General features: G+C 35.6%; 1 protein-coding gene across 4 annotated transcripts in view; it reads right to left on the bottom strand.

The window, feature by feature from the left end:
* The window catches only part of CCDC102B (coiled-coil domain containing 102B), a 281,402-nt gene that overhangs the window by 148,429 nt on the left and 107,961 nt on the right, over positions 1–25,012 (bottom strand). For all 4 annotated transcript variants that reach the window (XR_011542096.1, XR_011542095.1, XM_070627845.1 and 1 more), the window contains exon 6: positions 13,007–13,216. Coding sequence is in view for 2 of the 4 variants with exons in the window: in XM_070627845.1 (XP_070483946.1) it covers positions 13,007–13,216 (210 nt within the window). In the remaining 2 variants the exon portion in view is untranslated. The remainder of the gene's footprint in view (positions 1–13,006; positions 13,217–25,012) is intronic.

The raw sequence follows: 25,012 nt of genomic DNA, 5'->3' as shown, positions 1-25,012 counted from the left end.
TCCCTATCACATTTTTTGAGGAAAACCTGATCCTTAAATTCATATGGAATTGCAACTGGCCCTGAATATCCAAAATCATATTGAAAAAGAACAAAGTTGGAGGACTCACATTTACTAATTTCAAAACTTACTACAAAGGTCAGTAACCAAAACAATGTGGTACGGGAATATTCGTAAACATGTAAACCAATGGAGTAGAAATGAGAGTCTGGAAATAAACCCATACATCTATGAACAACTTATTTCAACAAAGGTGCCATGACCATTCAATAGGAGAAAAGTAGTCTCTTCAACAAATGATGCTGGGGCAACTGGATATCCATATGTAAAATAATGAAGTTGGACCCCTATCTTACACCACATACAAAAATTAACTCAAAATCGATCACTGATCTAAAATATAACAGTTAAAACTATAAAAGTCTTAGAAGAAAAAATAGGGGTAAATCTTCATAACTGTGAATTTAGCAATAGATTATTAGAAGTGACACCTTAAAAGCAGAAACAACAAAAGAAAAAATAAACTTTAATTCATCAAAATTAAAAATTACATGCATTAGAGACATTATTAAGAAAGTGAAAAGATAACCTAAAGAATGGTAGAAAATGTCTGCAAACCATGCATCTGATGAGGGTTTAGTATCCAGAATATATAAAGAACACTTAAAACTCAACAATAAAAAGGCAAACAACTCTATCAAAAAAATGGGCAATGGGCCCGAATAGAGATTTCTCTGAAGAAGATGTACAGTGGCCAACAAGCACATAGAAAGATTTTCAACATCATTACTCACGATAGAAATGCAAATCAAAACCACAATAAAATACCACTTCACACCCGCTAGGACAGGTATAATTTAAGAAAAGACAAAAACCAGAAAGAGTAAGTGTTGCTGAGAATATGGAGAAATAGAAACTCTCATACATTGTGTTGGGGTTGTAATGGTTCAGCTACTATGACAAAAAATCTGCTGGTCCCTCCAAAAGTTAAACACAGAATTACCACATGACCCAGAAATTCTACGACTAGATATACCCCTAAAATAATTGAAAGCAGGCACTCAAATAAATGCATGTACACTCATGCTCATAATAGCACTGTTCAAAAGAGCCAAAAGATGGAAACAACCCAAGTGTCCATCAGAGCACGGATGGATGAACAAATTGTGGTATATCCATGTAATCAAATACTATGCAACCCCAAAAGGAATGAAGTGCTGATGCTTCTACAATGTGCATGAACCTTGAAAACCTCATGTTAAGTTAAAGAAGCCAGACGCAAAAGGTTACATGTTGTATGATTCCGTTCACATGAAATATGCACAGTAGGTAAACCCATAAAGACAGAAAGCAGATTTGTGGTTGCTGGAGGCTCAGGGGAGAGAGGAGTGGGGAGCTACTGTATAAGGCTTGCTGGGTTTTCTTTGGGGATGATGAAAATGTTTTGGAATCAGAGGTCATGGTTGTACAACATCATGAATGTACTAAATGCTACTAAGTTATTCACTTTAAAATGGCTAATACTAATGCTATGTAACGTGCTTTCACTTTAAAAAAACAAAAAGAAAAAGAAAGAAAAGAATAGTGAATGTCTCAGACCTATTAAAGTTATCTCAATTTTTTACTAATCTTATAGTTTTATTTTTAATTTGCATTTTCGTTTTAACTTTAAAGAAATGGCATAACCATATTGTTTTATGTCATTTTAAATAAGAAGCTAAATATTATTTTTTATCACTGCTTTAAATCAAGCTAATATAAATCAACTGATAGCAGCTATGTGAACTGCCAATCATTTTATAATAATGTAGTGGATTATTAGTAGCATGCTAGCCATATCAAACACGAAATGATCTAATTTCATATCTGAATGTTACAATTTATACTATAAATTTCATGAAGTTCTAATTCTGTAAAATATAAGTGACCTAAAGTGTCAAAACATGTATCTTTGTTTTAATTGGCTATGGGATAAAATTCCATTTATCTGATACACAGGAAGGAGATGTTAAAAGATAATATAAACCTCCAATAACCGTACAGATCTTGCTGCTCTCTAACATTTGCCTTGTTAATAGAATAAAGAGAATATAAGAATTAAAGATAAATCAAAGATAAAAAGATATACAATGAAATTTAAATAATTAAAATGGAAGCACAAATACACAGATTTCTGTATCCATTTGACACACATCTATGGGGATGTACCAAACACTGTAGGAGAGACAGAGATTTAATATTAATAATTTTAATTTAACAGGACATGACAGAATTTGGTGTTTTAGTAAGAGAAAGTGAAACTCCACCCAATAATAATTTATTCCTAGAAATAATCCTTCATATATATAAAATCTTATTTTTGTAACTTTGCTTCAGTGGAGAATCACAAAACTGGAAGAAAAATAAAACTCTTACTTTATAATTAAATTTGTAAAAATCAATTCATTGTGTGTGTGCGCATGTATGTGTGTATGTGTGTGTGCATGCATGTGTGTATTTGAGAGTGGGTGAGCACAGTCATAGGAGAGCAAACATCACCCTATTTTGTAGTATGTTGATTTATTTCAATCCAGTGGGGGAATTTCTAGTAGATAACTTCCGTACGTCATTAATAAATGGTACATAAGAGTCTGTTTCTGCTAACTTAGGAAATTCTAGGACAAAAGAACATTGTTCTGCTCAACTCACAGTCTTATTAACTTTTGTTAAAATGTATACAAAATCATGGACGTTTTCTAAGTTTTTTGAAATAACTAAATTATCAATTCACAAAAGACATCTAGCCTAGTGTTTTGCTACAAAAAAAGATGGAATTCTTTAAAATAAATTCTTTTCATTTTTATAAACAAAATATAACATATTTCACATACAAAAGGGTTAAATTTTTCCATAGATCTCAAAGTCTCTGCAGACACACAAAGTTTTACTAATAGCTATATTGAAAATTAAAATTTCTAGTGTATCTCATATAGCAAAGATATATAAGAACAATTAAAGAAAAAACATGAAATGATTATGAGTAAGAGAAGAATTTGGAAGAAAGATAATGAATGAAGAAAACAAAACCGTCCGGTTGGCTGCTAAGCCACCAAATGGAAATAAAATGTATTTGAAGACAAAGTTCTAAACAAAATAAATATAATGTCATTCCTTGAATCTTTACTGTCAGTAAAGCAAATTCATTAGGAATTGACTTTGATGGCCTTTCCACTTTCAGATTAATTCATCATTTTCCTGAGACACATCAATTACCACCATGTCACATTAACTTTCTGAAAATGACCCATTACGTGACCTGAATGAAGGGACTCAGTTGCCAGAATGATTTAAGAAAACAAGCTTCCAAAGCATGTCCCCAGAGGCATGTTGACCACTTCATGGTGCTTTACACGATCCAATACTGACCAATTTCTCCAATAACTTTTCACTTCAAAGAAGTGTTATTTACAATGGGAAATGCGTACACTGCATATCAACAGACGAATTAAGGCTGAACAAATACAAGAATCTGTGCCATACACTGAATAAAGCAAATCGACATTTATGGGATAGGCATCACACTTAGAAAAATGCTTGGGAATGGCAATTCTTTTTTTTTTTTTCTTTTTAAAGCTTGCACCTGAACTAACAACTTTTGCCAATTTTTCTTTTTTCTTTTTCTTCTTCTCCCCAAAGCCCCCAAGTACATAGTTGTATATACTAGTTGTAGGTCCTTCCGGTTGTGCTATATGGGTCCTGCCCCAGCATGGCCTGATGAGCTGTGCCATGTTTGCACCCAGGATCCGAACCAACGAAACCTGGGGCCATGGAAGTGGAGCACGAGAACTTAATCACTTGGCCATAAGGCCAGCCCCCTAGGGAACGGCAATTCTCCTTTTCTCCACTACAGCAAACTCAGGATGTATTCTGATAAATATTAGGCTATATATGTTTGTTCCCTCTTTGGTTATTTTATGTCTTCTCGGTGGATAGTGGGCACAAACCCCACTTTTCATTTCCTTTTCTCTCATTTGTCTTTTCTTATCTTATTCTTCATCTTCCTGAAAGTTCAAAGAAGTGAACAAAGAGGAACAGGAAGGGAAAGAGCTCAGGAAGGGTTTAGGATGAACAAAGTCCTTAGAGTTTGGTTGTTTTCTTTTCGCCAAGCCCAGGGGAAGATGTTCTTTTCTTAACCCCAAAATTACCCTTTTTCTTGAAACTCCCTTTTCTCTCTGATTCTCTCTTAGGCATGGTCCGTCTTCTCATATGTTAATGTGAGATATCTGTTTATACTGATTTCAGGAGGCTGGCTTTCCCTCTCTCAATGCCTGTCCAGGGAGAATCACGCACCCTTAGCTCTCCAGTACTGTGGTTCATACGCACAACCGATTACTTATACTACAAAGACCTGCATTCCTTTTTTTTCTTTTAATTCATTCATTTCTTGAATATTTTGAGGGCCTCATATGTGAAAGGAAGTGTGCTAGGTTGTGGGGATACATAGTTCAGCTATAGAAACACCATCTTTCATGGATCTCCTAGTCACCTGCAGCAGAAATATGAATCAAACTATCTCATGACAAATAATTGCAAAAACGGCAAGAGCTATCTGACCCAGCCAGGTTGATCAGGAAAGGCTTTCCTGAGGAAGCAAAACCCTGGTTAATGTCTGAAGGATTATTAGTGAAGAAGGCCAAGGGCAGAAGAGAGGACAGTAGCAGTCTGCCCGAGAAGGGAGGCTGGAAACAGAACCCGGGGCAGGGCTTCAGACAGGGAAACAGGCTGTAGGAGAGCACTGGGCTCACAATGTATCATATGCTGCTCTCTCAAACACGGTGCCAGCTGTACTCCAGATTCATATGTGCCTGTTGGATATAACTACCAGTTTGAATGTAGGAAAAGGGCCTGTATGTATAGGAGGTTGTCAAAGGGAGATAATGGCTCAAAACACTGGCCAATATAGCGTTTAGGACGCCGTGCTGCTCTTTGCATTTCCCATCTCTGCAGAGTTGTAGTGTTGTCTAAATGGACACATCCACCTAAGTTAATTGTTGGCTGAACTGACAGGTGCGTGAGCTTGATCATCTCAGAGAAATCTGGTGATAGAATAAATCGATACAGGAAATGAGACTGTTCTCCCTTGAAAGGGCGGTCTATGCAAAAGCCCTGGGGTAGGGGGTCAGAGAAAGCACAAAGAGGTTCAGGCACTAAGAGGCGAGAGTGGGTAGAGAAAAGTAAGCAAAGAAGAAAAATAACTCTGATAGCAGATTAGAAATGAATTCTAAGAGGGAAATTGCTGCAAAGGCACAGAGAAACCACTAATAATTGCCATTGTCTAGGCCCTTGCTAGGGTTCAAGTGCTCAGTGGACCACAAGCATCAGCATCATCTGGAAGCTTCATAGAAACGCAGAATCTCAGGTCTTACCCCAGATCTGCTGAGTCAGAAAGAATCAGGACAGGGTTGAGGGTGCAGTGTATTTGTATCTTTTGTTGATAACAGGAAGCTATCCATGAACTTCCAGAAAATATGATCTGAGCTACTTCCTGGCCTGAGGGTGATTAAAGTGAAGTGTTTATGAGAAACGTGGTCTATTGAGTTCAGAGTCACGGCCATGGTGGCCACACCCTCCGCGAGTTTCAGGAAAGAACTGCGAGTAACGCTCCAATAAATTAGAGGCAAAAAAAAAAAACAAAAGGGACTGAGAATAAGACATGAACACACCTAAATAATATGGAAGAAACACTGAGAATCTGGATAAAATTGGATTAAAAAATTTGGATAAAAATACAGAAACAGAGGATACAGGGGAATGTAGGGAATGTTGCAGTCCTAGCGGAGGGCAGGATTCTTCTCTGGACAACAAGCATTTCACCTGTCTTTACTTCTGTTAACCACCTGACAGTCACCACCTGGCCTCACCTCCTACTTGGTGTGCTTTTCTCCAGCATCTCCTACTCCGGATCGGGAGCTAAACCAACAGCACTGGAAGTACCAAGAACCTTGAGAAGTATTCAGAATCCCAGGTTCCACACCAGACCTACTGAGCCAGAATCTGCATTTTAAGATATCTCGAGGTTATTCTTTTGTATATGACATTAGGGTTTGCAGATTAAAATATCTCAAATGCAATTGCTAATCCCTGAATTCCAGATAAATAAATATAAACTAATTCTCACATGAACATTTGTGATCCCTTGTATGAATGATATAATGCTAACAACGCAATTGTTCAGAAATCTAATCATTCTTAATGAGCCAATCCCATGTAAATGCCAATGTAGCCCATATTTCTTATGCTGCTGGTTATGATAGAAATATGCTACTAATGTATGTCAAGGAAATCCTAGGGGCTGGCCCCATGGCTGAGTGGTTAAATTCATGCGCTCCGCTTCGGAGGCCCACGGTTCGGACCTGGGCACGGACATGGCACCGCTCATTAGGCCGTGGTGAGGTGGTGTCCCACATGCCACAACTAGAAGGACCCACAACTAAAATATACAACTATGCACTGGGGGGATTTTGGGAGGAAAAAAAAAACAGCAGGAGGAAAAAAGAAAAGAAAAGAAGATTGGCAACAGTTGTTAGCTCAGGTGCCAATCAAAAAAAAAGGAAAGCCTAACTAATTTATACTTTTATAACTTCTCCAATGAATGAGTACTTTATGACTCATAACCTAAACCCTATACAGTATAAACTTCTTGGGAGTCCCCTGATGTTTCATAAATTTATTTTTGACAGTTTATCAACATTACAGTGGTAGACAAAGAACTAGTCACACTATAAGTATTATAATTTATAATATATGCAATCAAGTTAATTATTAGTAAATGAGATATAATTCCAGCTATAGCATGACTTCAGTGGTCTTTTCTAGTCCCTATCTTTAGAATTTTTCATTATGGATAAATTCCTTCCTCTGGATGTTAGGACTTTTCTGATTTTCAGCTTACCATTAAGCATCTATTTCTGTCCTGTTCCCACCTAACTCCAGAGAAAATCAGTGACCTCAGGTTGTAGATTCTAGGATCCATACTTTGAACAATGGAACATGAACCCCTGGAAGTTTGTGCCAAAGAATTTCCCCTCTTGTTTCCATGCCTACCTCAACAAGAATAGTGCCATGAAATAGTATCTTAGTTTTGAGCTTCATTAGTTTTGGGCTGTTTTCAGCAAACATTTTTAAAATAGTTTAGGACTGATCATTACTATTATTTTAATTCTCTTTGTAGTATACACACCATAAATGTTTTTCTCCGTGTTGAATTCATTTGTTTTTATCTCTATCATACATGGTATACTGATTCTCCTCACTACTATAAATTCACTTATTTACGATTTTCATCTTTGTGCAAAACTCTCCTTGTTAGACTCAAGTGTTTAAAAGAAGACCCTGTTATATAAAATGACTAATAAAAAGTAGAAATCTTCCAAATAATATAAAAATTTAACACTATGACTACTTCTAGATACTAAATCTTAGATATCTAACATGGTAGTAGTGCATATTTTTTTTAACTTTAAAAAAATCTAAAGGTTTTTTTCTTTTTCTAAATAGACAATGATATAATACATAATTCCCCAATAGAACTACCATCTAACATCGGAATGTTTTAATCTCAATAAAATTCATAACTTTGATGTAGTTTCTGTTTATGATTAATACTTAACTTTCAAATGGTTATTTTAATCTGTATGTCTCTTTTTCAAAGCTAAGTACAAATATTAATATCAGCTAACCTTAATTATTTTTGTATCTAGCAGATTCGTTTCAAACAAAAACTTCTTAACACTGTATCTAATTTCTGTACCGCTCTACAGTCTCAAACAATCATTTCCCTATTTTTTGAATTATAATGCCAGGAGATGGTCAGGTGTTTTTTTCAAAGAAACAAATAAGGCCATTTGGCAAATGTCTATTATCAGCTGCATTCAGAGGACTGATCAGTTATGTCCGCAAATTGTGCTGAAATCCTCAGCCGAAATGTAATGGACACACCTATAGATATACTGTTAAAAAACTTGAGGCTGACCCAATGATGTAGTGGTTAAGTTGTCCCAGTCCACCTTTTTGTGGCCCAGGGTTCACGGGTTTGGATCCCAGGCATGGAACTAGTATCGCTCATCAAGCCATGCTGTGGCGGCACAGATATTAGCTCAGTGACAATCTTCCTCAAGCACATAGAGGAAGATTGGCACAGATGTTGGCTCAGTGACAATCTTCCTCAAGCAAAAAGAGGAGGATTGGCAACAGATGTTAGCTCAGGACCAATCTTCATCACACACACACACACACACACACAAATTACGTTTTGTGGTTCATCAACTTATTTTCATTCAAAAATTACTTACTCCGTACGTGCCGTATACCAGGCAAAGGAGGTATCAATGAGGTCCCAAAAGAAATGACAATTGTTTTCCTATAGGGAAATAGGACTAGTAAAGAGATACCTGTATAATAATCGACAGGGGGAATCTTACTGAGGAATCAAAACGATGATTTCCTAAGCATTTTAAAATGATCGCTGTTACTTAGAGTGGACTGTCTTGACCAACCACATTAGAAACCCAAGCGGAAGATCCAGCCCAGAGGGTTTCGTATGGCCAGAACGATGTTTTTAATACTTTGAATATATTTTCCCTCAGGACAGGCACTGCTCTCCAGCCAGGCCAAGGTCCTGCTGTCACCTCTGGCCCTGCACCTGGCTCCCTCACATTTTCATGCTCGGCTCCTGCCATGCCTTTAACCACATGGACCACTGGTCCGGAGCAGGGGTCAGCAAGCTATGACCCATGGGTGGAATCTGGCTCCAGATCTGTTTGTGTGCCATCTGTGAACTAAAGATCTTTTCTACATTTCAAAAGGGTTATACATTTTTAAAAATACGTGACATAGACATATGTGGCCTAAATCCCTTAAGATGTTTACAATCTTGACCTTTGCAGAAAAAGTCTGTCCATCCCTAGTCTAGAGTAAAGCTGCCCAGGTGTTGATGCACGCATACATAGAGAGTTATTAAGCGTGCACATGAATTACTTTACGTTGTCATAAATTGTGACAGGGAAAATTGTGGAAGACATAGGAAGGGGCAACAAAGATTCCTGGTAGTTGTTTCTAACGCATTCCTCCAGGTAGGATTTTCTGATTCTATAGGCATTGCAACTTTCAGTGTCTTTAAGCTATTTTACAGACAACTCTGTGATTCTAATCCACAGCAATGAAAATGACTCTTGTCCATAGAGGTGCAGATTAATTTTGTCTGGCAGTGGCACAATTGTCTCTCCTCATTGTGGAAAAGCCAGTTTTGCATCTATTTAGCAAATTCTTTTCAGCATTCCAGGTTGCCCAGTTGTCTGATATGTAGCTCCTTCTTTCAGCTGCTGCAACATCTTATGGTTTCTTCAGTAATAAATGGGTTAAATAAAATCTTTGTCATAGGTTCATTTCATGTTTACCATTTTTAAATTACCATTAATGATATATTAATTTAATTAGGTTATATAGATATGCTATTGGCTAATATGACATATATAATAAACCATAATAAGGTGGAAAAAATGTAGTCTTTTCATACCACATTGGGAGATGTACATCCCACTTTACATATCACTATAATTTTTAATGCACTTCAATATTTTGGTTACTTTGATATTATAAAAGAAAACACAGAACATTTTTAACAAATATTTCAGGTAATTAAATTCAAATTCGTTGAATGCACTGAAGATTTTTTTAAAAATATTAAATTATATTAATTATCCCAACATGTGTATTTCTGCATATTCATAAGTGGATTTTTTTAAAATGTTGGATGGAAATGTACAGACTAATGATTAAGCATCATAAGTATAATGAACTATTGGCTACCGAGGGGGCTGGCCTGGTGACCCAGTGGTGTAGTGGTTAAGTTCACACGCTCTGCTTCGGGGGCCCAGGGTTCACAGGTTCAAATCCCGGGTGTGGGATCTATACACCCCTCGTCAAGCCATGATGTGGTGGCATCCCACATACACAATAGGGGAATATTGCCCCAGATTTGCTCAGGGACGATCTTCCTCAAGCAAAGAGAGGGAGATTGGCAACAGATGCCAGCTCAGGGCCCATCTTCCTTTCCAAAAAAACCCCCAAAAAACAAAAAACAGACCTACATTTTTGTTCATTTATGTTTTCATAAAGCTAGTTCTCAAGTATCTTTCCTATCATTTAAAATACAGCTTCCTTCTGAGAAGAGCACCCAGTACCGCCACAGAAGGTTATCATATGTCCATTGTTTTGTCAATTACACTAATGCCATGGAACTTCGGAATGGTGCCACTATTACACAAAGCAATAACAAACCAAAAGATATACATGCAGAGGTTGTTCTAGAAAAGTCTATGGCAGTGCTTTATGCTTTAAAAATAAACTGCTACTACTGGAGTGGTAATTATATGATGTATCCATTAAAAGTTCAGGTGCACTGCTGTTTTTTTCCTAATTGTAAAAGGTTGATGCACACATATCCTTAAACATAGGCTATAAAAGCAACTACCAGATGAGGATTTATGTGACGAGGTCACTCATGTAGAGAATAATCTGTCTTTCAATTAATAGGCAATTTAAGATTGAAAGGCATTTTCCTTATAAAGGTATTCCCTATAACACTAAAGCCAAAAAAAAAAAAAAAAAAAAAATACGCAATGCCATGTGAAAGCTCTCCCCTCCTGTGTAAGTAGGGATTTATAAAAATTTCATTGAACAATGAGATTGTTAAAACTCAAGAAATTAACAAAATTTATTGATATGAAGATTTCTATGAGTAACAGGTAGATTTGTGTCTGCCACAAACATTTGTTAAATGTGATGAGATGTATATATAAGGTGGTAAGACATCTTACATCTCTTACAGAGACTGACGATGAGTGGAGCTTACAGCTCTTTCTCTTACATGTCAGCACCTATTTCCACTGCCTCCCTCATATACAGTACTTATGTACATATAGATATATGGTACTTCTCTGCATTTATACACGTTACTCCTATGTGGCACTTATACAGGTAATTTATATACATATACATTAGTTTTTGTTGGGATGATATTACAACTACAGTTTGGCTTTGTGATAGAATAACATTCACATTAGTTCCTGGACTTTGGCATGTTCTATATGCAGCTTTGATTCCTCTGGCATTTGGATTTCTGAATCTTGAATTTGATCTTCTGCACAGATCACTCTGGTACTAAGGACTGATTTACAGCTTCTCCATCATAGGTAATTATTTTGGTTCAAGTGTGAGTCTGAATTCTTAATGAAGAGGGTAGAAATCACTAACGCCTCCTTCCTGCCATCAAAATGATATGCACTTAAGAAATAGTCTTCTGACTTAGTCTGACCTTCCAGAATCTTCCCAGTTGTCAAGTTCTGTCTAGTTCTAGGCTGAAGAGCTACATTGGTCCCAAAGAGCCCAGGTCTGAACTCAGTGTGCCCTCTTGACAGGCCAAGCCAACTGGCATATATGTCAGCTCCAAACAGGCTCCAATCAGCCATCATATCCTAAGTTACATACTTTGTTATGACATTTTGATATAAATAGAAAGGCATCGAAATGAAATAGAATGAACTTCTTCTTCACTTGTATTCCAATTCCACTTTATTCTTAGCAACCATCACAATGTATTTTGATAATAATTTATGCATATACCTCCCTGTATAGACTCTAAGCCCATGCTGGGAAGGGATAATGATTCTCTAATCCTTCACATCACCAACATCTAGAGCAGGGACTGACACAGGCCATGATACAAATAAATGTTTATTCTGTTCAAATGAATCAAATGAAAGAGGTATTTTGATGATCAAAACTTGTTCCATAATTGAAAGAATTCTGTGCTTTCACAAGTAGAAATCTGCAAAATATTCTCAATAGATTTACCTGTTGTATATGTGTCAGAACCAAATACACCATTATGGGTGGTTTAGGAATCCATATAATAGAAAATTATGATCACTGACTATAACATTTAACTTCAGATATTTGCATTGCTAGGTCATGAAACACCAATGCAATTTTATCTTGCATTTGCAACAAATCCCTAGAATCACAAAGAATAAAGAAAGGTGATCTGGAATTCAATTTTTAAGGCCATTTAGCTTTCAGAGCTCATATGAGTATGAACTACTTATATAACTCAAAAATATGAACTTATCAAATTCACTTTTAACTCACTGTTAAAGGAATTGAGTTAAAAAATGGATTGTACACTTAGGTGCTTTAGGTACTTTAATGGAAGAAACAGAAATGAAATAGTTATATTTTGCAGCATGTTGACACTAAAACACATAAATTACAACTGCCATTAAGACAACAATACAAAACCTAAAAACTATGTATCAGAAAAATCCCATCTATAGCAGTAACTACATCTATCAGCTCTAAGATAAAACAATTCCAAAACAACCTAAATTTCCCAAAGTCAAATTTTGAATTCTAGTTTTAACTTTTATGTCGTAGCCTACAAAAGCTATTTGAAACATGATGCATTTAACTGACTCAAAAATAATTTTTCTGAGATCCACTAAAAAGTAACTAGAGCGGAATAAACTTCAGCAAATGTAAGTGTTTACACAGATAGGTACCATAGCCACCAACAAATGCTTATTGTGTGGTTGCTCAGACTAGTGGAGAAACATGCTACTGAAAATAAGATCAATTGCTTGGAAAACACTGAGACACAGCTATAACAAGAAACCAAAACCCCAAAGATCCATCCCTTACTTCAGTTTTTTTCTTCCTTTTGGAAAAGCTTGAAACTGTCAGATTTGTGACATTCTAACATTTTCACACAAAATGTATCACCTTCCATTTCCACATACATGAAGAACATTCATTTATCTTATAATGGGAAAAAGAGCAACCCGTAAGATATTAGGTAGCACAAAAGGAAATATCTAGATTGGGAGGTGTGCCAAAGTGGAGGCAGCGTCCACCTAGGCATCAGAGAGGAAACACAGTGAGTGAGAAGATTTGCTCCAAGGAGCACCCATACCTTGTTTGTTTCCCGCAGTTCAATTTGTGATGTCTTGAAAGCAGGACCTTGAGAGTTTGCACTTAATCTGTTTTTCCTATCCAGGAGCTCTTCCATGTCTTTCACCTGGACCTTTAGCCTTCTATTTTCTCTCTCCAGTCCGTGTTTTTCTGTTTCAAGTACTTCCCTCTTGTCCCACTCTGAGGTGTTTTCAGCCTGCAGTCTCTCTAGCTAAACACAGAAAACACAAAGAAGCAGCATGTAGCGTTTGTAATTGCCAAAAAGCAACGCCCCAACAAACAGGCCCCTGCTAAGAAAGGTTCACAGATATGTCCATTTATACAACTTTTAAAAGAAAACTGTATTTATCTGAAAAGTTGAGAATAACATGAAGGTACTAAATACCGGGCCGTACCCTAGACGAATGCATCTTTCCTCTTGGTTCTTGTGACTCTTTACAACCATACCAACGATATTTGTCAAATAAATATGTTAAATGAAAAACATATGATATTTTGCCAACAATCTCCACTCAACTTATGAACTATTTATCACTTGAGAAGGCACAAAATCGTTTCTTGAGCAGTTTTAATTGGATGGATAGAGTTCACGTGTTCATTCAGTCATTCATTTATTTACTATACCTTTCAACTTCCAGGCACTCTGCTACTTACTGAGAATAAAGAAAATGAATGAGATAAAATATTATAAACTGTGATTAGAGTTCTACAAAATACAAACTCACGTGAGTGAGTAGCCAGTTTGATTTATAGGGAATAGAGGTTTGCAAACCATGGCCAGTGAGCTGAACCTGGCCCACCTATTTTGGTACGTTCCACAATAATGATTTTCTTTTTTTAATAGTTGAAAAAAGGCAAAAGAAGAATAGTGTTTCTGACACATTATCATTATATGAAATTCAAATATCAGTGCCACGGAACTGTACTGGAACAAACCACACTCATTTGTTTACATATCCTTGTGACTGTTTGACACCACAATGGCAGAGTTGAGCTGTTGGGACAGAGACCACATGGCCAGCAAAGCCTAAAACATTTACTGTCTGGCGCCTTATGGAAAAAGCTTGCTCACCTCTGCCTTCGTCCCATGGTGCCCAGCCAAGCCTGCACATCAGATTCTCTTGGGGAGGTAGCTATAATTACCAGCGACCAGAACTGACTTCTAGAGGTTCAGATTTAATTGATTATGAGTAATGTTAATGTCTCCCTTGGTCAGCTTTCATTACTTTAACTTTTTTATAGTTAGATTTTAAAGAGGCAATATCAAATGGGTTTATTTTCTCAAGTTTTATTATGTTTGAATGTTTGCTCATTATTATAGTGAGGTTGGTTTTTTTTTTTCTTGTTCTGGATTTTGTAAGTCGAAATGATTCGTAGCTTTTTAGCTATAAATTCTGATCTTGAGCCTGAATTCCAATCCTGATTTCATCATTTATTCTGTGGATAAATTCAGTCAGGTAACTTCATCTCCCCGATGTGGATGATTTATTTGCTAATCTGACAGGGTTTCTGAAAAGAAAAATTAAAGTTATTCATGGCATAAATCTGTATAGTGAGGCAACTCTTCACAGTAGTAAAACTAGTCGACTCTAGCCCCCAGTTCTGTCACTTACTCACTGGTTGATTCTAGACATTTATTCTTTCTGTTCTTCAGTTTTCATAGCAAAATTACGATGACAATAGCAGACCCATCAAATCTGTGGCATTGTAAGGATTGAATGAGATCAATTATTTGAAATGCTTTGTAAACTATGTAACATGATTAAAATAAAAGGCATTTTAAAACTATTTGTTAAGGATAAAAATTGGAAATTACTTGTTTTTGCATCATTAATTTTAAATGGCTTGATTACAAAGTATTGAATGTATCATATATTTTTCACATCATTTTAAATGCTAAAAGAAAAATCAACTTAGTCAACATTAGGAAAAGTGTTAGATTTCACTAATATCTTTGGAAATGAATTTTGATTAAAAAGAGTCTAAAATCTGCTTTTTCATATACATATAATTGCACCATTATTGTAGGAAATGTTCTATTCTCAAATCAAAGAGAGGCTCTAGCTTTTAAAAAACAGGAAGCTGAAATTGTGTTCTTGGCACTAGACCTTGCTTATCAATTAAATCTAATAAACTAAGGGATCAAATTTTAGATGATGTGGTTTGACATTTGGAATGCCTATTTGGAGATAAAAGGTGAAAAATAGTATTTCACAATTCAATTTAGAACATGAAATTACTTTAATTATTAAGATTAACACAAACTTTCTCACTATCATCACATCACTTATCAGAATGAAAATAATAAAGCTGTAACAAAAAGTCATCAACCTAGGGATGAAAAATTAATTTTAGGAGAATAAATGTCTTTTTGGCCAAGGACAAATATGACATTATGTCAAGGCTTTATAAAATTGCAGGCATTAAAAAGAAATTGCTGAAGTCAATTTTATACCTAATAACAGATAACAGGTAGAAGTAAAGTTTTAAGTAAGTAATATATGGTCTGAATGACTATACTCTAAATCTTAAAAAAAAAAAAAAAGGGATGATTTTAACAGCAGTAACTACAAAGCTTAAATAATTATGTCAGATTATTTACTACTTGCAGTTTTTTAATTGAAATACCTATTGTCTGATAAATTTATATATTCAACACATATCAAAAAAGGTAAAGGTTCTGTGAAATTGGAACATCATAAAACATTTAAGCAGTTATTTTTGTTTTCATTTTTCAAAATTCTTTCTTATCAGATTATTCTTTTCCAAGAATTATATGAAAATCCACCACCTTAAAAGCCATTCAACTGAATGCAACTTAAAATTATGAAAGAAAAATCAGGTACTATTTTAGCTTTTAGAGTTTATCATAAGAAATTCTAATAATTTTATCTAATTGAAATGGAATTCCTTTGATTTGCTTCCAACAATCAAGAGAAAAATCCTAAAATATTTTAATTCTAACTCTAATATACTATGAATTTTAACTAATAGTAGGTACTAGTGTGAAATGAACTTCAGGTAATACAGGAATTATTGAAAAATATTTTCCAAGATTTTTAATGTAAATGTATCTTCTAGTCAGAGTAATCACTAAAATACTTGATTAATTACTTCCAATTTTCCACATATTGGACATTAAAAAACATACAAATGTTCAAACATTTAACTATTTAACAGATATTTATTGAGTTCCATTTATATGTGAGGAACTAAAGAGCACTGAATGTACTATTATCAAAATACAAAGAAATACATAAGTACAAACTGGGCAGTGTTTCATGAAGGAGGAAAAGCCCTGGGTGCTAAGAGAAAGACCTGTAATAAATTAGGTAACCAGAGAAGGTTATTCAAAGACACAACATTTAAGAGGAAACCTGAAGTCTAAGAATACAGAGAAGCAGAATCAAGGCAAGAGTGTTCCCATGAAAGAAGCAGGCAATAGGTTTGAACATTATGGGAACCAAGAGTCCAATAATGAAGTATTGGAATTTGGGGAGGAGATGGTATGAAAGGAAATTGGAAAAACAAGCAGTGGTTCTCAAAAGTAAATATGACTATAAGAATCACTTGAGTTGCTTGTGAAAAATGTAATATAGGGATTATTACTCAGGATTGAATATTGGGTCATTTCTACACATATTCATCTATTAACTCAATCTTTGTCACTTGTCGTTGCCTGATACTGTTGAAAGGACGTCAAAGATTCTAATCAATACAATAACTAGAATGTAGGTTTTATAAAACCAGAACCATGTCATTTTGCTCATCAGCCTGGCACCTGACTCATGCCATGTAAGTGCCCCCTAAATACCTATTGAATGACAGAGGAAGTACATAATGTTAGTGTCTAGGAAGAAGCTTCTCTATATTTCAATTACAGCAATTAGACGCAAAGTGAAATTAAGATCGAATCCTAGAAGAGCCAGTGATTTAACTTACCATTGCCTAACACCAATATGGTTTCTCACCACATTCACTCTGAATTCATATCACTCTTGTCATAGCTGCAGTGCATTTCATGGTTGGTGAATAAAGTGAGAGAAAGAGAGGATTTTCAGTAAAATGACCTAGAACTGAGTCCCAATTCTTATTATCCTGAGAGCCTCAATTTTTCATTTATAAAATATGAAAAGCATTTCCTATAGCCTAGTGTTATGAGACAGAAATTATATTATTTAGGAGAAATATTTATTTAAGATTCTAAACTCAACACAAATATTTCTTTTTGTAAATTTGTTTTCTAAAGAACAAACATATCAACAGCCAATTCAAATAGTGACAGATGAAAACAGTGTATTAATTTTTCATCATTTTTTATCAAGGTGACAATCATTTTGTAAATGGACCTTGTCAACTGAGAAAATCCCCCAACAGAATGCACCATATGGTGTTGTGCAGGCCAGTGATGAGTCAGCTAAAACCAATGTAGATGTTGCAATAATAGCTTTGCAAATATTCACAATTTTCATTTCAGATAAGTCAGCCATAAAACGTCATTACAAACACTGATTTTGGAAGTACGGGGTAAAATGCAGGAAGCTTGTTATTTTCTAGCAGTAAGAGAATACTACCTTTTTACAGAGAACCTAATATACTCCCAGTAAAGAGCTATATGGGTTATTTCTTATCCTTATAATAATCCTGTAACTTTGGACTTGCCACACATAAAGAAATAGGGGTTCTAAGCATAGAAGTAATTCTCAAAGAGGGTAAAGAATCCAAGCCATAGTTCACCTAAAGTTCCTCTCTGATTCTAATCCTGAGCTCATTCCACCCCCAACCATGCTAATGAGGGCAATTAGTGCATGCGGATCCCCTTGCAATAGTAAGTAACCACCACATTCTGAATCCACAGTACTACACTATAGCAAAGGTTTTTTAAATGTTTTTGTTTTGTTTTGATATACTTTGGGGTTTTGATCCTTGTGTTGGCTCTCTCTAGCAGCAGATTAATTCAGAGGAGAGGCCATGCTGTAGACTCACATACAAAAGTCTGGAAACTCAAAACTAAATGCAGGCTGTATATTATTGATGTCACCCACTGGATCTTTTAGCATTCTTTCTCTAACCAAGTCTTAGAATCACAAATAAGAATTTGAGGAACTCCCTCCCAAATCAAAGTCTCCTCCCACCTGTTCAATACAGCTCAAGGACAGCTCACTCCCTCTTTTGCCAAAAGTCAGCAGAACAATGAATGATTTTAGTTATAGGTAATGACACATGTCTTTTAGTTACTTTGAATTTCATCTTAAATCCCTGGAGAATTTCTAAAATGAAAGAGCCCCAGAACTAATTTGAAACAAAATGTGTGCCAAAGTTAAATAAAAGAAGAGGGATCCACATGCAAAAGAATTTATCTAGGCATAGACATTACACCCTTAACAAAAATGAACTCAAAATGAATCATAGACCTGAATGTAAAGCACAAAACCATAAAACTCATAGAAGATAGATAGCATAGGAGAAAATCTGGATGATGTTAGGTTTGCAATGGCTTTTTAGATATATCACCAAAAACATGACCCATGAAAGAAATAATTGATAAGCTAGACTTGATTAAAATTAAAAACTTCTGCTCTGTGAAAGACAATGTCAAGAGAATGACCCCTAGATAACAGACATCTCACCAAAGAAGATATGTAGATATCAAATAAGCACATAAAAAGATACCCCATATCACACGTCATCAGGGAAATGCAAATTAAAACAAAAAGATATCACTACACAGCTATTAGAATGGCCCAAATCCAGAACACTGACAACACCAAATGCTGGTGAGGATGTGGAGAAACAGGAACTCTCATTCATTGCTGGTGGGAATGCAAAATGGTGCAGCTACATTGGAAGAGAGTTCAGTAGTTTCTTAGAAAACTAAACATACTCTTTCCATCCTATCTAGGAATTTGCTCAGTGGTATTTACCCAAAGGAGGTGAAAATTTATGTCCACATAAAAACCTGCACATGGATGTTTATAGCAGCTTTTAATCTTGGAAGCAACCAAGATGTCCTTCAGTAGGTGAATGCATAAACTGTGGTATGTCCAGACAATAGAATATTATTCAGCACTAAAAAGAAATGAATTATCAAACTAGGAAAAGACATGGAGGAACCTTGAATGCATATTACTAAGTGAAAGAAGCCAATCTGAAAAGATTACATATTGTGTGATTCCAACTATATGGCATTCTAGAAAAGTCAAAATTATCACGACATTGAAAATTATTAGTGGTTGCAAGAAGTTGCAGGAGGCATAAGGGGAAATTGAAAGCAGGGAAGGATAAATAGGAGGAGCACAGAGGATATTTAGGGCAGTGAAAATATTCTGTATGGCACTATAATGATTGATGCATGTCATTATACATTTGTCTAAATCCATATGATAAAACACCAATAGTGAATCTTAATGTATACTATGGACTTTGGGTGACAATCATGTATCAATGTAGCTTCATCAGTTGTAACAAATGTACCGCTCTGTGAGAGATTTGATAATGGGAGAGGCTATCCACATTGGGGGGTAGCAGATATATGGGAAATCTCTGAACCTTCCCCTCAATTTTATGTTGAACCTAAAACTTCTTTAAAAAATAAAGTCTAATAAAAAAGTTTTTTTAAACAGAGACCTTTTCATATTTTGGATATGCATCTTTTATCAGATAAATGTTTTGGAAATGTTTACTCCTAGTCTTTGGCTTCTGTTTTCATGACCTTAACAGTGTCTTTCATGTTGTAAAAGTTGTCAATTTTAATAAAGTTTAAAAACATTTTTTCCCACAGAAAAAGAGGGAGGCCAACACACATAGATTATGAATCAAAAGCAATGCAACCAAATTAAAAACAGAAAATCTGTGTCTAAATAAGTCAGTATATATTAGAATGAGAAGAGAAAATGCACTTATTAAGACTTAAGTCCTGGTAGAGAAAACTTATAGATTTCACAAGTAAGAACTCTAAATAAGTATTTTGGACCCTTGATTTTGCAACAGTCAGCCAGTCTCAAAAATTCTTGATGGTGATAAAAAATTTCATATGAAAATACTATCTCCATTTCCCTGTGGAAGCTACTAATTATCTATACATATCCTAGTAACTATTAAGATAAAAATATGAATAGACATGTTGCTATTATCCCAAACAATAGGACTTATTTTATGAGTGTGTCCTAGACCACCAGAGAAAAGCATTAATCTGAAACGAATACAGTGAAAAGCTTTTGCTCTGCAAGTCTCCTGCCCAGCTTGGCTGCAGTAGATTTCTTATAAGCATAGTAAGGCATGAAACTTTACAGAATCAGCACTCACAGAATTTGAGAAGTGAAACACAGTAGAGCTTTTAAAATGCAGATTTTGTTCCAATGATAATAGGAACCAGAGTTTTATATAAGATATATGGAACAGGACTTAATTTTGCCAGGCACTAGCTACATCTTCACATGTGCTCTATTCCTAGGAAAAACTGTGTAAATACACAATGCTTAACAAGATCTGCATTAGGAAAATGAATACATTATAAGAAAGTTGTAATTAAGCAAGCCATGAAAGGTAGACCTTTTTTATTTCCAAAATCTCTCCTAAAAGTAGTATAAAAATTACACAAACTATTTTGTCCCCAGAGTTACCAAACACATCTTCTCAGAGATTTTGGAATCCAAAGAACATGAAATTGGCTGATAAGCAAGGTTTTCCACTCAAGTGAGACTATGCCTTGTGTTAATCCATATATTTACTTTTCTAAAGGATTAACAGTCATTTTACTTAGAAGTTACATTAACTAATTGTATGTACTTTGATGGTTCAGATAAAGTAGAGCTTTGAAAAAGTTAACTTTTTTTATTTTGGTGAGGAAAATTGGCCCTGAGCTAATATCTGTGCCAACCTCCTCCACTTCATATGTGGGACCCCACCACGCATAGCCTGATGAGTGGTGTGTAGGTCCACGCCCAGGATCTGAACCCATGAACCCCAGGACACCAAAGCGGAGTGTGTGAACTTAACCACTAAGCCACTGGGCCAGCCCCTAAAAAAGTTAACTTTAATTAACACTGAGTGGTAAAGGGGAAAAAAGTGTAGACGTGATTTACAAGGGGCAACATAGCAGGCAAGATGATGGTGGAATGAATTAAATCTAGAGAATGATGTTAAAAATGAGATAGTGGCAAGATGTTAACAAGCATCCCCCAAATCACCACTTTACATCAAGAATGACTTGGGGTAAACATTTTTATGTTTTAAATATATTGCTTTTTAATATTTGTTTTTTGGGGAAATTTTACAAAAGAGATATATTGATGAATTCTTACAAAGAAAACAGTGAAGAACAAAAATTAGTTTCTCTTGTTGACCAAACTAGAATTACACAATCTTTTTATACATTAAAATTAGATTGTTCCAGGATCAGCTCAGTGGCGTAGTGGTTAAGTTTACACATTCCACTTTGGCAGCCCAGGGTTTATGGCTTCAAATCACAGGCAGGGACCCATGCACTGCTTGTCAAGCCATGCTGTGGGGGCACCCCACATACAAAAAGGAGGAGGATTGCCAGAGATGTTAGCTCAGGGCCAATCTTCCTTACCAAAAAAATAAAATTAGATTGTTCATTAAAAAGATTAATATTATAATGGGGCAAGTTAATTCCTTCCGTTCATCTTTAATCTAAAGTCAGTACTTTCTACTGGCTCCTCTATTCACTACTGGCTGGCAGTGACAACTCTGCTGATAGACCAACTGTCCACATGTGTCTGGCTCTGATTCTGGGCTTGTTTCCTTGGTCTACCAATCATTGCCCAAACACTACTCTCTTTAGTGTATATACGTATATATATACACATTTTGTGCTAGTGTATACATATGGAATTGATCTTATATTCAGCAATATCTCTAAATTCTCATGAATTATATTTTGTAGATTACTTTGGGTTTTCTAGATAATCAATTATATCATCTGTGATAATTACACTTTTGTATCTTTCCAGTTCTTATAATTTTATTTATTTTTCTTCTTTTGTTGAACTGTCTGGCATCTGGAGTAGAATATTATGTAAAAAATGAGAGTATGCTTCTAATACATCATCATTAAATAAAATATTTGCTCCAAAGTTTTGCCACTCTATCAAGTTTAAAAAGCCCACTTGTATTCCTAGTGTGCTAAAATGTTTTTCCCTATAATCATGAATTGAGTGGCAGCAACTATTTTTTATGTAACCTTTGAGATAACCTCATAATTGATGTTTTTGTACTCTTCTGAGTGTGCTGACTTACATAATAGATGATCTAATGTTATAGTAGACCTGTGACAAATCCATTTTTGTATTCACTATGAGATTAAGATTACTTGAATTTGGTTCACATTTTTGCCGCTACATTGATATGTGAGATTGACTGTAATTTTCCCTTCTTATAGTATAGTCCAGATGTGGTATAACAATTTAACACACTGGAAAGGGTTGGAAAGTGTTTTCTCTTTCTATTCTCTGGAATGTGTTCCATAAAACTGCAATTATCTACTCTGAATGGTAGAACTTAACCATAAAGCATTCTGATACTAGACTTTTACTGTAAGAAGAGTTTTAATTTGTTAATTTTTAATTTTCTGTATTTAATTTTATAAATCCATTCAGGCATTCTATTTCTACAAGAGTCATACAGGTTAAGTCATATTTTTCTGGTCAATGATTCATTTCCTGTCAGATTTTATTTTGAGTAGCATCATCTCTTCATAGGTTTCTTTATCTTGCAAATTTCTGCCTTATCTAAAGCTGTGTCTCTTTCTATTACTAGTATCTTCTAATTATAGCCCTCAATTAATTTTGCCTGAAGTTTTTTTTTCAAAGAATCATCTCTGGCTTTGCTGACTATCTCTATTAAACTTTGTTTTGTATTTTATTTAATATTAATTCCTAATAGTGTTTTTCTTTCCCTCTTTCTACATTGTTTGCTTTCTGCTCAAATATTAGCTTGTTAACTTTTTTTGTCTTTGTTGTTGTATTCTTCTGGTTACTCTAAGAAGCAACTTTATAATGGGATTAAAAATGCAATAAATTGGGGGCCAGGGCCAGCCTGGAGACATAGTGGTTAAATTTGTGTGCTCCACTTTGGTGGCCTGTGGTTTGCAAGTTTGAATCCTGGGCACGGACCTAGCATGGCTTGTCAAGCCACACTGTGGCAGCATCCCACATAAAATAGAGGAAGATTGGCACAGATGTTAGCTCAGGGCCAATCTTCCTCACACACAGAAAAAAAGGCAATAAATTTACTAGGGGGAATGCAATTGAGAGAAAATTAGCAGGGAGTCAGGAGAGGCTCAGAGCAGCATACTGTGATCAGAACTGACTTTGAGCAAGGGAGAGACAGGGAAGGAAGGAAAGTTGAGTAGAATCATCTTACATGTCAGTGTCGTCCAAGGAAAGTCAGGCAAAACCTTGGACGAGCTCTTGAGTCAAAGTCCCTAGTAAGGAAGGTCACATCTCCCAGTAGCAGAGAGGCCTGACTTTGGCTGGGGGTAGCCTATGGGAAGTGTGGTCTCATTGCCTAGATTTCCAAGTAGGGCAACTGGGGTTCTGGGTTAATGACACTCCCTGTAATTGAGATCTGAGAGGCACGATCCCATGGCCTACAACTGTTTGCTAATACAGACATTGATGTTATAAACATCCCTGAGTTTTGCAGATATCTCAAGATTTCAATGTTTTTATCTTTCAGTCTTAAATTCTTTCTTTGACCTATGAGTTACTTAGATGTCTGTTTTCCAGTATCCAAATAAACGAGTTTCTTAAAGTTATTTTCTGTAATTAATATTACAATAAATGACCACTTACGGTCAAAAAATAGTATCCTTTGGGAATCATATAGTTTAGAACATGACCCAGACTAAATCTGTCTCTCTCAACACAATCTTCAAAAATAAAAATTGAGAAGAAATAAAATCACCCACTTTGTAAACATCATTAAGAGACTTACTCTAACAGAAACCTTGATTCACATGTAAGAGGAAAAATAAAATATCCAAGAGCAGCAAGCATTCACTGGAGACCACATGGGAGCAGAGGCAGATGGGAATTGAGCAGAAGAGGGGACACACACGAGGGCGGACCTCCTCCAGGACACTCACTCGCTCTACAGAGGGAAATGCTGAGAACAGATTTGAGACCGAGAGGATCAGAACACTGGCTACATAAGAAATGTAATAAAGGAGCTTAGAAAGTACAGGGGATAATAGTTTTCGGTCCTGGGGTGCTACAACTTATGGGGGAGGCGTACCTTGGAAAGCAGAGTGTCATTTGGATATTTGGAGGTAAAGAAAATTGGAAAGCAAGAGCTTGATATTAAGCCCCTATCATTTATCAAAGAGTCACAAGCTAGACTGGTCTACATTCCTCTCCCCAAAAGCTTTCACTAAAAACAAAAACAAAATCAAAAACAAAACAGTCCCTTCACTCTATCAACAAAAGGGGCCGCTCTGGAACTGAGAAATTAAGTAGACAATCCCCACTCTTGGTTATTCTACCCTCCCCCATAGAACCAGCTGCCATTGCTTTTCTTGCTTGTCTAGGAAAATCCTACCCACTTTGTCACCAACAGAAAAAGGAATGCAACACCCATACGAAGCTACTAAAACTAGAAAATAAAATGAGAATCAAAACTTTTCAGCTGCTGAAAATACTCATGAAACTACTACATGACAAAGAAAAACTATAATGCCACACTCCAACATGAATTGCAGCAAATCAAAAAGAAAAAGAAACTAAAGTCTAACACTGGATACGCTGAACTAATTAACTGCATATCAAATTGATTACATAACCAGAATATAGTTTCTTCAGGTGACTTTTGAACACGGAACACTCATTTAACATCCAGTGGGATATGTTCTCAGCACAAGGAGGATTCCACAGAAATCTTAAACTTCACTCAAGAGGATTGTTATGGGTAGTAATACTGAAGTTGTAAGTTTGCAACCATATTATGTATATTTTAAGATAAACCAGACAAATAATTATATATATTA

Source organism: Equus przewalskii, chromosome 7, assembly GCF_037783145.1.
Source record: "Equus przewalskii isolate Varuska chromosome 7, EquPr2, whole genome shotgun sequence".
In the NCBI taxonomy this organism is placed as follows: Eukaryota; Metazoa; Chordata; class Mammalia; order Perissodactyla; family Equidae; genus Equus; species Equus przewalskii.
The sequence above is the reverse complement of the archived record's forward strand: the minus strand, read 5'-3'. Positions and strand labels throughout refer to the sequence as shown.